Raw genomic sequence first — 15,573 nt, 5'->3', positions numbered from 1 at the left:
AGCATCACATTCAAAGGCTCAGAATAAACTAATAGTCGAGGTAGGTGCAATTCTCCACAAACTCTGAGGAGGATTGAGGTGAAGGATTTTCCTTCTATATATACAACAGGGACAGAAAGTCCAATTATATTACCAAGATTCTTGAAATTATTGACATCTCTATGTCGTGTGGGACTCTTCAGGGGATGAGAGCATTCTCCACCTTCTCTGCTGTAGATACTGGTACGTAATGTATGCGACACTTTGTGAAGCCCCACATGTGGTTTGGGATAACCTCAGTGGATAGCCTCGATCCAAATCAGTCAGGGTCTCTAATCTTTGATAAAGTTTCTAGCTAACAGCAAAATACTACTAGCCGTGGGCATAGTTTTTAATAAAAGGCAACTAACCAAAACAAAGCTTTTTTTACACTTCTAAACAGACCTTGCCAAATCTCAAAAGTAAATTGGTGGCCTCGAGGAGGTTACCACAAACAGGTGTTTGGAAGGGGGCTGATTAGAAAGGGGCTGACCTGCATGTTTGGATGTAAGATTAACAAATCTTGAGGACTGTAGATATCACATACTATTTGGGACCCAAATAAAGATGCACCTGTTCTAAAATTGAATGTTTGTTGCACATCGATACTTTTTTCCTGCTTGGTGGTTGTTACATTATACACCTTTGTCATATTTTATTCTTAAAATGACCTAATAGAGGAATCCTTAGTTTGATGGAGCACCGAGTCTGTATGTACAAGCAGTCGAACCACATCCCCAGCTTTCTGTGATTCTAACATTAGGCAAAAGAAAATGGAAATCCTGACTGCTAATTGGACTGTGGGGCTTGTGCATTTTCACATGAAGATATAGTCAGGAGCAACAAAGGTGATTTTTAATGACCCTTTCTGATGATGATAATAACGGGATTGAGCACTTCCTGTGTGCCAAGCACTGTACTAAACACTAGAGTAGATACAGCTCCCTTCTTTACCTGTTTCCTCTTGTTTGGTTTTCTGGGAAACAGGCACAGAGGTTTTGAGATCTGTGGTGATGGGGAATGGGAGGCGGCAAGATTGAATCTGCAGTCATGCAGTGTTTGAAGCAGAAAAAAGTTGGGGAGGGAAAGTATCAGCGAGTCTGCTTAAAAATATTTTAACTGTTAAAATTAAAAATATTTTCATTGTGCTTTGCCTACTGGGAAGACTTGGCTGCCTGCTTTGAAAACTGACAAATATCACTTGAAATCTTAGTGTATTCATCTTTAACTGAAATAAAAACGATACAGAATTTGCTAGACTCACTGAATTTTCAAGTTTTCAAAATGGAAAATTGGATGTCGTAACTCTTCATGGTTTATTTTATGAATTCTTTTTAAATTGTTTAATGCAGGTTGAGGAAGCTAAGCAGGAACTGCAGGAAGTTGTCGAATTCTTGAAAAATCCTCAAAAATTTACTGTGCTTGGAGGTAAACTTCCAAAAGGTAAGATTTCTTCTACTGCACCTAACTCTCTGTCCTGAAATCTCAGGTCCAAGGCCAAGTCATGGGAAACACCTCTCATCCGTACAGTCAGTTATTTACTCTGCTTTCTCTACTTTTATTATTTTTTATAATTGTTTTTCCTGATAGAGTTGCAAGCCCTCTTTGCGTACAGGGAATAGTTCTTGTGCTTCTGCTATTTCCAAGCAAGCACTTAATCAGAGGTATTTATTGAGTGCTTAGAATATGCAGAGCACTGTCCCAAGTCCTTGGTACAATGCAACAGAGTTGGTGGACATGTTCCCTGCCCCAACAAGCTTACAGTCCAGTGGGGGAGATAGACATTGATATAAGTAAATAAATTATGTATATATACACAAGTGCTGTGGGCCTGAGGGAGGGAGCAGATTCAAGTGCAAGGGTGATGCAGAAGGAAGTGGGAGGAGAGGAAATGGGGTCTTAATCAGGGAAGGCCTCTTGGAGGAGATGGGCCTTCAATAAGGCACTGCCCACAGTGCTCAGCAAACACCACTAGTACTGTTACTAGTCTTTGGGTTTGAAAGGGTTATTGCTCTTCCCAAAGGAAGCTTAGGTCCCAAGACACCTGACCCCAAGGTCTTTACATGACTAGAAACCACATGTATTTCCATGAAGATTGGGCTAATGTGTGCCCCATTTGCTTTTCCCTCATTCATTCATTCATTCAGTCGTATTTATTGAGCGCCTACTGTGTGCAGAGCACTGTATTAAGCGCTTGGGAAGTACAAATTGGCAACATATAGACAACCCCCATGCTTGGTGCCCCCAACTATTTCATCTCTTGAATAAAAAGAGGTCTAACTTTATTTATTCCTCCATTTATTTCTATATGATCTATTGCATTTTCTAGCCAAGTTAAGTTTATAATACTTGTCAGTGAAATTTTTTGACCTGTTTGGAGGTTAATGCAGAATTCACAAAGCCGTGGGAGGTAGGAAAATAATCACCTGGCTTGAAGGTAGAACCCCCTTGGTATACATTTTAATCAGCCCAGAAGTCTGTATTGAAGCCAGTTGTCCTCTCTTCTAACAGCTCTCAGGAGAACAGGGCTCCACAAGGCTGGGAAAGCAAGATGGGTTCTGCTTGTCCTTCCTTACCTTACCCCACCTCCTTGGCACTTAGCTTTGAGGGAAGGCAAGAGATGGAGAAGCTTGAAATTCTGGGGTGGAAGGGGGGCTTTTGCCTCAAGGAACGAAAGGAGAAGCAGGACAGAGGCGCAGGAGTACTCACTTTTACTCCAGTTCCCTGGGTGATCTTCTTGAAGCTGCTAATGTTGGGGTAGTAAGGTGAGCATTCATTCAGTCGTATTTATTGAGCGCTTAACTGTGTGCTGAACACTGTACTAAGCGCTTGGGAGGTACAAATTGACACCATATGGAGACGGTCCCTACCCAGCATCGGGCTCACAGTCTAGAAGGGGGAGACAGACAGCAAAACAGGTGTCAAAAGAATCAGAACAAATAGAATTAGAGCTGTACGCACATCATTAACAAAATAAATAGAATACTAAACACGTACAAGTAAAATAAATAGAGTAATAAATCTGTACAAATATATATACAGGTGCTGCCGGGAGGGGAAGGAGGTAGCGCAGGGGTGATGGGGAGGAGGAGAGGGAAAAGGGGAGCATACCCATAGAGGTTTAATGACGATTTCTGTGAGTCGTGATTCGCAAACAAAATTTCTGCATTATGTCATTGAATGTCATTGAACTGTGTCTTTCAGGCATTCTTTTAGTTGGACCGCCTGGTACAGGGAAGACGCTTCTTGCTCGTGCTGTGGCCGGAGAGGCGGATGTTCCTTTCTATTATGCTTCTGGATCAGAATTTGACGAGATGTTCGTGGGCGTGGGTGCCAGTCGTATTCGAAATCTTTTCAGTATGTGACATATTTTCAGTCATACAGCTGTGCATCTTGTAATCTGACACCCTGTGAATGCTTTGGAGGAAGGATGGGCAGTGATAACATGTATCTTCATTCGGCTCACCTGCCATGGCTGGGCATAGGGAACAGTGTAGAGGAATAAGAGTCAGTCAGTTAGTCAGTCAGGAGCTGGAGAATTTCTGAAAAACCCCAAGGGGGATAAACGAGAGCATCCATTAAATACAAAAATTCAAAAATACACTAAATAGTTGCATTCTGATCCAAATGGCCGTACTCGCATTATAAGGGCAGTTTGGTTGACATTTGAAAGATGCGCAGGTTCTTAGTTTGATAGGTTCATGTTTATGCACGAAAGTTTGCAAATGCAATTTAAAACCATTTTCCGTTTCCGCAGGAGAAGCAAAAGCAAATGCACCGTGTGTTATATTTATCGATGAGTTAGATTCTGTTGGTGGGAAGAGAATTGAGTCGCCAATGCATCCCTACTCAAGGCAGACCATAAATCAACTTCTTGCTGAAATGGATGGGTAAGTAAAAGTGCACTTTTCTATATGGCTGACATTAATAATATTGTTTTTAAAAGCTGAAAGGTTTATCCCATAAAAAATTCAAGAACGTCAAAATGAATTGAATTGGTAGATGTAGGATATGTATTCAATTTGTCCTTTAGATACTTTTTAAGGCTTATCACATTCCTGTGCAATTTCTGTTTTGTTCTGTTTTTTTTTTTAATCGTATTTATTGAGCGCTTATGTGTACAGAGCGCTGTACTAAGCGCTAGGGAAGTACAAGTTGGCAACATATAGAGACGGTCCCTACCCAACAACGGGCTCACAGTCTAGAAGGGGGAGACAGACAACAAAACAAAACATGTGGACAGGCGTCAAGTCAACAGAATAAATAGAAATAAAGCTAAATGCACATCATTAACAAAATAAATAGAATAGTAAATGTGTACAAGTAAAATAAATAGAGTAATAAATCTTATTCTTCTTTAATTTTCAAAATGCCCATAATTAGGATCCCTTCTTTGATGTAGTGGAAGAATCCTTGTTTTTCTTGGGGTGCTATGGCCATTAAATATAAAACAGCACTTACATAGAAAGTCTGTTTTTTTAACTGAAGAGCTAGCTTATGACTACATAAGTAGAAAGTGTGCTTTCACTCCTGGCTATGAGATTTTGTCCTCTCAGACACTAGTGTTTTTAGGGGTGGTCTTTTACTTTTAGATGTGTAAAAAATTTTTTAACATGTCAGTGGAAAAATATGGCATTGTTAAAACGAAGCCCCTTTTGTGTTTGTTTTTTTAGTTTTAAACCCAATGAAGGAGTTATTATCATAGGAGCTACAAACTTCCCTGAAGCATTAGACAAGTAAGTATAAAGGATTTCATAAGTTATCTCCGAGATGCATTCAGATGATCTTTACGAGAACAGCTGTACAAATGCAGTCCACTGCTATTTGCCTCTTTCCTAAAATATCACTGGGTTCAAGAAGAGGTTTGATAGCCTTGTGGACTTAATGGGTGGAGAGAAAAGTGAGTAATCTTAGAGGATTCTTTGCTAACTGAAGCTGCTTGTTGAAGGCATTTCATCTCAGTTCTTCCTTCAGAGGGTCCTTTGTTGCTACTGTTGGAAATAAGACTGGGCTGGATGGACTGTTGAACTGGCCCAGGGTGGCAATTTTTAATGGTCTTACTCATTGCTTACTGATTAGGAGGTAGATTTTGCACTGCAGCTTGAGTTACAGTCTGAAGCTCGTTGTGGGAAGGGAATGTGTCTGTTTTATTGTTATTACGTACTCTCCGAAGCGCTTAGTACCACGCTCTGCACACTGTAAACTCTCAGTAAATGGTTGATTTCGTTCATTCACTCATTGAGTCGTATTTATTGAGCCCTTACTGTGTGCAGAGCACTGTACCAAGCGCTTGGAAAGTTCAGTTCAGCAAAAAAGTACCCTCTTGCCATAATAATAGTACTAATAGTGGCATTTATTAAGTGCCTGCTATATGCCAAGCAGTGGATTAGATAGAGCCCCACACAGGGCTCATAATCTATGACAATCTATTTTGTCTTCATTTTACAGATGAGGGAACTGGGTCCCAGAGAGGTTAAGTGATTGCCTGTGATCACACAGCAGGCCAGTGGTATGACTGGGACTAGGTATGACTGATTTGCCTAGTACTCTGTTTTTTTCCACTAGGCCTCTCTGCTTCCTGACCTCTCCTTCTCTTCCTTCTCTTCCCATTAATGAAATAAATCTGGTTAACTGCTTTTTTTCAATCAGTAGTATTTATTCAATGCTTACTGTTGACAGAGCACTGTACTAAGCGCTTGGGAGAGTACAATACAGTGGTATTGGTATTTGAGAAGTAGCATGGCTTTATGGAAAGAGTGTGGGTTCTAATCCTCGCTCTGCCAACTGCTTGCTCTGTGATCCTGGGCAAGTCACTTAACTTCTCAGTGCCTCAGTTTCCACCACTCTAAAATGGGGATTAAATCCTACTCCCTCCTACACAAGCTGCGATCCCCATGAGGGACAGGAACTGTGTCCAACCTGATAGAGGTGTATCTACCTCAGCGCTTAGAACAGGGCTTGACACATAGAAAGTGCTTAACAAATACCATAAAACAAAAAGACACAGTCGCTGCCCACAAGGAATTTACAGGCAGGTGGGTGAGACAGGCATTGAAATAAATACAGATAGGAAAATGGCAGTGCTGTGGAGCTGAGGGTAGGGTGAATAGCAAGTGTTTATAGGGTTCAAGTTCAGATGCCGAAGCATTGCTGAACTTTTCACAATCAATATCAGTGTTTAATTTTACCCAATGTTCATTTCTTGTCCCCCTTTAGTGCCTTAATACGCCCTGGTCGTTTCGACATGCAAGTTACAGTTCCAAGGCCAGATGTGAAAGGTCGAACCGAAATTCTCAAATGGTATCTCAATAAAATCAAGTTTGATCAGTGTAAGTCTTTTTTCTATCTTTTGCAAAAACGTGTCTTTATCACTGTTTAAGAAATACAAACAACCCCTCCAAATTAGTAGCAATAACAGCAGTACTTAATAATACTGTGACATGTCCATTTGTACATATTTTATTTGTACGTATCTATTCTATTTATTATATTTTGTTAGTATGTTTGGTTTTGTTCTCTGTCTCCCCCTTTTAGACTGTGAGCCCACTGTTGGGTAGGGACTGTCTCTATATGTTGCCAACTTGGACTTCCCAAGCGCTTAGTACAGTGCTCTGCACATAGCGCTCAATAAATACGATTGATGATGATGATGATGTCCGAGAGAAAAACATCCTCATTTTTTTCATGAAACAGTCCGAACTCTCCTTTTTATTGCTGTCGTCCGGCATATTTCTCTTTATTTTATGCTCTTATTTTATACTTATTTTACTCTGTTCTGGAACATTTCATTTGTTTTAGTCATGGATCATGTAGCTTTTTATTTTAATTGGAAGCAAATATTATTTGTACATTTATTTCTGTGGTGCAGTTAGATGTGTATGTGTTCACTGTGCTGTTTCATTTAAATAACTTATTTGTTTTTAGGTCCTGAATGTAGAAGTGTAGAAATTGATAACAGAAATGAAACAATCACGGCAGTATTGCTATTGCTATACTATTCTATGCAAGTTTTCTCATTATAAAATGTCAGCTGAGCTCTTTTGCGGAAGAAAGTTAAGGTGTATAGCTAACAGACTTGGAATTGAGGAATGAAAATTGCAGTGACAGGAAATTTGTTCGAAATGTAGAAAATGCTGGCAGTTTGGTCAAGTTGTAAATCATAAGAAAATCGGTATTCCATGTCAGTAAAATAACTATGAGATTATTTTAGCCATCACGTAACTCACCCTTTATGTAACATTCTGATTCTACAAATGTCCTTCAAATTATAAATATTTTTGTATTGTTTAGCATAAAATAGACACTTTCCTTTTGTTATAGAATCGTTTCTACTTGTAAAGTTAATATCCTTGAGGTGAAGGATCAAGTTCTTCTGACCTTTTTTTTCTATAAAATATTAATATTTATGCCTTTTTTCCCCTCACAGCTGTTGACCCAGAAATAATAGCTAGAGGTACAGTTGGCTTTTCTGGAGCAGAGCTAGAAAATCTTGTGAATCAAGCTGCATTAAAAGCCGCAGTTGATGGAAAAGATATGGTAACCATGAAAGAACTGGAATTTTCCAAGGATAAAATTCTCATGGGTAGGTTGGATTTTTTTTTCTTTTTTGAGTTGGTAAAGTTTTTCTTTTTGCCACATCCTGCTTACCCAGTAGTGTGAGCCTTTAATAACCATGCGTAAATATCCTGTTAGCTATATTCATAGTCTGTTTGATCATCTTTTGTTTTGAAGGGCACATATAAGTCTCTGTATAGCAGATATGTAATAAACTTTAAAAAATAATGGTGATACGTGTCTATGCCCAACACTCTTTCCCCATGTAATGTCACAGAGCTGAATTCAAACCCTTTCCAAAGTATGGGAAAGTTAAGATGGGCATCTGTTTTCCCTGAAGGTTTTGTTAAGAGACTGAGAGAGCCCTCTGGGTAAGCAGAAGGCAGAACTCAAAAACTGTGCAGGAATTGCAAGTATTGTTGGTCCATCTCACCTCTCCCCAATCCTAAGGAATTTGGATTCCAGGAATTTGCTGTCACATGTATATAGGCTTAAATAGTGCATCCAAACCCCGGAAAGTAGCTAAAAGAATGAACATTCATCTTGCTTCGTCTTCGTTGCCGCCATTAATAGACTCCTTTTAATAAGTTGACAAGAGGGAACGGTAGGCATTAAGCTCTAAAGATGGAACTGGAATTGTTCATCCATTTTACATAATGTAATGAGTGTTTTGGGCTGGTTTTTAGTTACTGCAAAACTGGCAGGGTGTGCCTGTAATTCTAAAGGAAAGGATTAGTGGGTGAGGGTATTTTAGGAAAAAATCATTTTTAAGGTAACTTGTCTGCCATATTTCTAAATGTGTTTATTCTGGTAATTTCATTTGTTTTGGTCGTGGATCATCTAGCTTTTTATTTTAATTGGAAGCAAATAGTATTTGTAGAGTTATTTTTGTACAGTGCTGTTTCATGTAAATAACTTATTTGTTTTTAGGTCCTGAACGTAGAAGTGTAGAGATTGATAACAAAAACAAAACAATCACAGCGTATCATGAATCCGGCCATGCTATCATTGCATATTATACCAAAGATGCAATGCCAATCAACAAAGCTACCATCATGCCACGGGGACCAACACTAGGACATGTGAGTGCTTTCAGTGGGCATTTTCAACAGTGATTCCCAGCGGCCACGAATGGGCTATTTGAGCAGTGCTAGAGGTTTTTCCAGTGTTTATAAAAAGGTACCCATATTCAGAAATGGTTACCATTTCATTTAGCAAGGGACTGGGATACACCCACTTCTACAATGCAAGGATTACACTTTTGCCAAGACCCTCATTATGTTAAACTGTTGCCGCAGTATTCCAACTGTTCTGAAACAAGCAGTTTCTTTACAAGGGCCCAAACAGGTGTGCGGGTTGTTGGATGTTTCTGTCATTTGTGTTACTGGGTTTGAGGTGTTGGTAACTAAGCCGTTCTACTGCGGGGCTACTGTTGCTGGGCTCGCTTCACCTCCCTTAGGCAATAGGTGTAAAGGGGGCCACGGGATTAAGTTTGGGAAGGGAAAATCTCAGTTTGGAAGTGGCAACATCTGCTGTGATGCTCCATTCTGATATGCCTCAGCTTCAACTGCTTCTAGACGATTGCTGTGCCTACCGAGACCTCCCAGATTACTGCCCAAGGCCGAGATGGGGATCCCTGGTGACCCCGGAGGAGGCCAGAACCACAAGCAGGGGTCACAGGATCAGCAGCCCCAGTCAGAGGCTTGAATCCACCCGGGATGGCTTGGCATGCCATTCGTCCTTGACCTTGCCACCATTTGTTCTGCATCAAACTAGCGACCAGGCATCCCTGCGTCTAATTGTTCAGTTCTGTATTGAAGTCTCTATCATTTGTAGATTAGCCTGTCCTTTCTCTCACTCAAGTTCAAAACGGCAAAAACAGAATTTCATGGACTTTCTAGTCAACTGGATTATTCTTTCGTAAGATTCCCCTGGTTTGGTCATTTTTCTTTAGTGCAGGGGCCACACTTACAGGATTTCTTTCCGACTGCCGAAATAACCTTCTTGGCTGATTTGGAACCCTAAAGACACAGAGGCTCAAGGTATATTTTGTATTGCAGCTGAACAGACTTCCCTAATGTAAATGTGACTATATTTAGAATACAAGCCTGCTCTCGGTGAGCTGCTGTTTGCAAATTTTCCTGCATTTTTTTGCACATATTTTCCAAATCGTCTAGGTGTCTCTGCTGCCAGAGAACGATCGATGGAATGAAACTAGAGCTCAGTTGCTGGCCCAGATGGATGTTAGTATGGGAGGAAGAGTGGCAGAGGAGCTCATATTTGGAAGTGATCATATCACCACAGGTTGAGTTGGCAGAATAACTCTCTTTCAAGCTTTCGGTTTGTTAGTTTTAATACACATCAGTTCTAAGCTCTGTTTCCTATTCTAGGTGCTTCTAGTGACTTTGACAACGCAACCAAAATCGCAAAGCGGATGGTGACTCAATTTGGAATGAGTGAAAAGGTAACTTAGTTGATTCATTTTAATCCAGCCTTGTAAATAAGTACTAAACCATATGTTTTTAAGTGCTATAAATAAAACCACCATTTTCCTTTATTCTCCTGGCACAGATATTTACTGGTAGCATTTTGGCTCTACACTCTCTCAGTTCACCTGCTCACATGTTCAGCTATCACCTCTATGCAGACAGCTGCCAAATCTATTCCACTAACCCTGATCTCTTATCTAATAATACCTCCTTGCTCTTGCTCAGGCTGTTCTCCTGGCTTGAAATTACCTCCATCTCCAAATCTGATAGATCACATACCTCCTCATATTCAAAGCCCTCCTGAATTCCCACTCCCTGTAATAAGTCTTCATTAATCAACTCCATGTATCCCAAGTTGTATAAACGCATCAGATATCTCTTGCCCTTGTAGGTTTTGTGAATGTCCTTCCTCAGAATTTAGGGATGTGCATTTAGGCATTTCTTTTGATTAACGTATTTATAAATCTGTCTCTCCCAGTAAACTCCTTGTGGGCAGGGAATGTGATAAATCTTGTTTTGCACTTCTCAAGTGCTTGGTAAAGGGCACTGCTTTCAGTGTCCACACAATAAATTCTGCTTGTACTTCTACGGATACTACTATGGCATAATGAGGTCATCTGTACAGGGGAGATGGAGACTTCTGTAAGGTTGCCAGATGTTTTGGGTCCATAAAGTTGCTTAGATACGTGGTCGCGGATATGCTCTACACAAATGTTTACTTATGGAGTAGAGGAGGAGTGCACTTAATTGTGAACTCTCCCCAAACCTAATCCTCCCTCTGGCTAAAGAGGTTTCGTGCTGTGCTAGAGAATCCTGTTCGTTAAACTCACTTGCCACCCTCTCAGATGGTCTCTGTTGATCCTTTACAGCACATGTGGATGCTCCTTTTATGCTGGGCTTGCGGGCCCTTTGAATTTCACCTTTCAATCCCATGGGATTCTGAAGTTTGGAGAAGTTCCTTGGGTGGTGTGGGAAAGTCGTCTGGAGACAGTTGAAAACTGATTGATCACCTCCTATTGTCTCAGAACTAATTTAGATGGTCTTTTTCACTGTGAAGCATCACTGCAGTTTTGTAGCCAAAGAGGTTCATGTGAGAGAAGCCCTCCTCTGACCTGGGTGTATTCCTCTTTCTCCTTGTAAAAGTTTTTAGTTTGCACAAGAAAATTGTGTTCATATGCGGTAGATTCTGTTTTGGGATTTGGCTCTTAATGTTTATGGAACTTTTTTCTGATTATTTCTATCTTTAGCTTGGAGTTATGACCTACACTGATACAGGGAAACTCAGTCCAGAAACTCAGTCGGCTATTGAACAAGAAATAAGAATACTTTTAAGGGTAAGACTGACCTTTCCTGGAACTTCATACGAACAGACCTTTAAATCCGTCTAAATCAGTTCACTAGTTGGGGTCTAATGAGTCTTCAGTAGAATTGTTTTTTTCTTATTCACATTCCTTAACTGGTGTATTCTGTCACCGTATTCTCTGTGCCCAAGCGGACAGAAAGAAGGGAAGAGAGGACAAGAGGTGGGAGGCTGCCAGCTGGGAAGGTGGAGCCCTGAAGGAAGGTGGTCAACTGGGGACGGGTGGGTGCCAGCAGCACCATCAGGAAGAGGAAAGACAAAAGGCAAGATTTGGGGAGCTAGCCTGAAAGGGCTGGGAGTACAATAGGGCAGGAGCCAGCCAAGCGAAGGTGGAAAAGACAGTTCGAAAGCCAGACAGATGGTGAGTGAAGGACGGGGTGGAGAGGGGTGGACTGTAGACACAGTGGGCCACTTCAGCCCATTGTCCTGCTCTGGTAGTGGCACCAAAAAATGCAAGAATCAAGAGAGAAGAAGTGGGAGAGAGAAAAGTATAGAGAGGAGAGTGGCAAACTGGAGAAGGGAAGGTCAGGGACAGAGAGGGAATGAAGGAATAGGAAATAGGAGAGACCAGCTGTTAAGAGAAAATTGGGAGGACAGACAATGTAAAGAAAAAAAATGAAACAAGGAAAACATGGATATACTTAGGCATCAGTTGATTTTTAGCCAGATCTTTTTAAACAGCATTTGATTGTCTTTTGCTTATCCCGGGCAATTGTGGTACAAATGCTTTTTGGTTGTTTTTTTTTTTACCCCAGTATTGAGATGCTTTTAATTTATTTCTCAGGTGCTTGAACTAAAGGTGTTTTAGTTCCAAGTCCCAATTTTGTCATTTAAATAATTGTGTGTCTTCCTGAATATTGAGGTTAGGCCGCCCTATCCAGGATAGCCTTTTTTCTATGTTTCAGAGATCCAGTGCCCTTCCCCAGTCCTCAGGGGCCACTGAGGGCTTTAAATGATAGCTAATGCCTTTGCAGTGATGTCTACCAATTCTTTTAAGGGCTCTAGCACGTACTCATTTCAGTAAGCTTTGCCGATCTGCGCACACGTTAAATACACGTGCACCATTATTTTGACTGTTAGGTCAAGAGAACATTAAAAGCCTCTCCATTGTTATCTATGTCTTCTCTGGCAGGAGGTGGCATTTTCCTAGTCTAGTCAGAGGAGCTGGGTTCTGTTCTAGCTCTGCCACTTTCCTGTGTGACCTTAGGCAAGCCACTTACATTTTCTGTGCTTGTTTCCTCATCTGAGGATTACGTATCTCTTCTCCTACCCTTTTAAACTGTTCGCTCCCTGTGGGACAGGTTTACCCCAGTGCTTAGTACAGCGCTTGGTACACAGTAAAGTGCCTAACAAATACATTATTAGTAGTAGTAGTGGTAATAGTATCAGCCCCAGTTCCTGGAGAGGAGCTGCGATGCTGTGGTGTGTGTCTGCAGCTCTCCTGGGGAACAGCCAGTCCTCTCTGCAATGTGGAAGCGATCTCTAATAGCACTTTTGCCAATGTGTGGACATGGACTAGTGTAAGAACTGAACCACCTTCCCCATTTGGAGTCCGTTTCCTACCGGCTCTGTGCTAGCGAGCCATGTTTGGAAGGTGCTACAGACCTGAGAGAAAGTGTACTCAGCAGTTCATTTTCAAAACCTTTTTTCAATCCCCTGAGGTATTTTCACTTGGATGGCCAACAGCAGCACTCATCCATCTGCAGCCTGGAGTAACCAGCTGGGTTGAATCCCCCAGCATCTTTGGGTTGAGTTCATGTGCAGATTCACCTCATACCCTTACCTATCACATCTCCTTGATTAAGCAACGTCCTGACTCCGCTTCCTTTTCTTTATCTCCAAACCTGGGAGATGCACCTTAAGTTGACAGATGCTGGGTAGCTTATCCAGTGTTTTTAGAGAGGGAAGGATTAATCTTGGATTTTTTTTAAACTCCCATCTAAGTCACGAAGGTGAGTCCGGAACTAAACAGCATTCCCAAGAGCACAAGTTTTAATCTGTGAAAACCAACCCTTTTTCTTTACCCCCTGCCATTTTTCAAGCATTAAATTCACAACCTCTTGATCTATAGGTAGTTTGCCCATTAAGTTTTATAATAAGCTAACTTTTTCAGATGTTTTGATTCTAACTTCGTTTTTCATTTTAGGATTCATATGAGCGAGCAAAAAACATTTTAAAGACACATGCGAAAGAGCATAAGAATTTAGCAGAAGCTTTATTGACCTATGAGACTTTGGATGCCAAAGAAATTCAGATTGTTCTTGAGGGGAAGAAACTGGAAGTGAGATGATAAACTTGTGATATGGAACCATAACTTACAAGAACATAAATTCAGCGATGCAGGAGTCTCCTTATGCAACATCACTCATTTTTTTTCTTCCTGATGTGTGTTGTAATGTACCAATGACATTTAAAAGTTATCATACACTTTCTTGTGAGTCTTTTGTTACATGTATCTAAATGTTCTTACTCTTAAGGGCGCTTAGAACAACTGAGCTTCCTCTAGCAAACAGTATAGCAGAAATGAAGACATATCGGACTCAGTTCAGCTTGTTTGGGAGACCTCAATCAGGTCTTGTTGGAAAGTGCAAGGCTGTAGTGTTTCTTTAACTTGCTCTTCACAGATGACTGGGTTGCTAGAATTAGTTCTAAATATCTTCTTTAATTTGTTTGGGATATCATGAACTCAAAACTTAATTTGTTGGTAGAACTTAGAACCATCAGTGGACTAGCACAGAAGAGACGGAAACCAAATTTCTACTTTTATCAGCGGAAAATGCAGTAAAAAGCACCAAGTGGTACTGCAGAAATACATTTTACCCAAAATAGTTACTTTGGCTAGGAAGAAGACTGTGCAAACACACATCAAAACTCCGAAAAGCAAAATCTTTTTTTCATTTTCCATAGGCTCCACAGGGTTGTTTCCAATCTCTTGCTCAGGGGTGAGAAAAGGACCCTTAAAATGTAGGGACAGACACAATTCCACTAAGTAACAAAAACCATTCAGCTAACAAGATATCCAGTCCACATCCAATTCCTGTTAGCTTTTGCTAAACATTAAAAGGGTTGGGTGTTCATGTGCTGTCAGAACGTGACAAGTGAATATGCACCATGTGTGCTTACTTATAAAATTCTTGTATGCTTTTTAATTCAGTAGACAGGGGTTATCCTATACTTACAAAAGAATTTCCAATTACAGTGGTTTTATAATGGTTGTCTGGATTTCTAACCCCCGCAACCCCCCCAAAAAAAGTACATGGACTTTAATAGGGTGTAATTGAAGGGGAATTTTTAGAAGATATTCTTGCCATTTAATTATGAGTCACATCCCTACTAGTTTAGTTTGTGACATTGTATTGACCACCTACTTCAGTAATGTGATCAATGTCAAATTCTCACAAGAAGGTGATCATTTTATTTTTAGATTTCATATTAGTCATGAGAGGTAAAAATACAAGCATAGAAAATAGACATTTGAAACTAGAAATGGGCTTTAGCTTAAAAGAGGTAGTTTATACCAGTGAATGTAGAAAAATTTGTATCAGGACTGAACAAAAGGGTTTTTTGGTTATTTTTTTTTTCCGGTCTGCAGTAATGGATCCCTATTTTTAGCAAAGAATGCAGTTTATTTTTCAGAACAACTGCTGAATATGGCTTTCTATGTGTTTTGCTATGTTTTTCCAAAATAGTTTTGTACAGTGTCATTTCTGGTGTATTGTGAAAATTCCTCAAGGCTCTTGCTATAACACAGTTTCACAAAGTGGTGGCTGCCCTGTTTCAGATTTGGGAACGTGCTTCAGATAAACCTAGAAACAACATGCTCTGCCTTTTGTTTCTGGATCAATAAAAGATCCCTTTTAATTACAGGTTAGTGGTTTTTCTTTTACTGTGGACTGATAAATGTAAGGCTTATTTTGGGCAGCTTGCAAATTGAAATGTATTTAAAAGAGGTAAAGTAAATATAATAAAGAACAAATTTTGTGAAAATACTATGATGTTTTCCTCATCAGAATTTCTAGTTGTGTTAGAGTTGTTTGTACTGCTTTTGAATAACAGATTTTACTTGAGTCCTTCAGATTGCACTTTTATCCCCTCTCCATTTTCCAGGTCTGGATTCTTCCCTTGCTTTTTCAACTCTGCAGCCAAGGTTCA

The 15,573-nt window shown here is 40.3% G+C and overlaps 1 protein-coding gene across 1 annotated transcript in view; it reads left to right on the top strand.

The window, feature by feature from the left end:
* YME1L1 (YME1 like 1 ATPase) overlaps nt 1–15,410 on the top strand; it is a 29,916-nt gene extending 14,506 nt beyond the window's left edge. Inside the window, exons 9-19 of the mRNA XM_038755929.1 lie at nt 1,371–1,461; nt 3,223–3,375; nt 3,776–3,908; nt 4,692–4,754; nt 6,235–6,347; nt 7,445–7,600; nt 8,503–8,654; nt 9,750–9,876; nt 9,963–10,036; nt 11,309–11,395; nt 13,568–15,410. Of these exons, the coding sequence (XP_038611857.1) occupies nt 1,371–1,461; nt 3,223–3,375; nt 3,776–3,908; nt 4,692–4,754; nt 6,235–6,347; nt 7,445–7,600; nt 8,503–8,654; nt 9,750–9,876; nt 9,963–10,036; nt 11,309–11,395; nt 13,568–13,711 (1,293 nt within the window). The 3' untranslated portion in view covers nt 13,712–15,410. The remainder of the gene's footprint in view (nt 1–1,370; nt 1,462–3,222; nt 3,376–3,775; nt 3,909–4,691; nt 4,755–6,234; nt 6,348–7,444; nt 7,601–8,502; nt 8,655–9,749; nt 9,877–9,962; nt 10,037–11,308; nt 11,396–13,567) is intronic.
* The last annotated feature ends 163 nt before the right edge of the window (nt 15,411–15,573 follow it).

This window comes from Tachyglossus aculeatus, chromosome 13, assembly GCF_015852505.1.
Source record: "Tachyglossus aculeatus isolate mTacAcu1 chromosome 13, mTacAcu1.pri, whole genome shotgun sequence".
Taxonomy (NCBI): Eukaryota; Metazoa; Chordata; class Mammalia; order Monotremata; family Tachyglossidae; genus Tachyglossus; species Tachyglossus aculeatus.
This window is presented reverse-complemented; position numbering and strand designations above follow the sequence as displayed.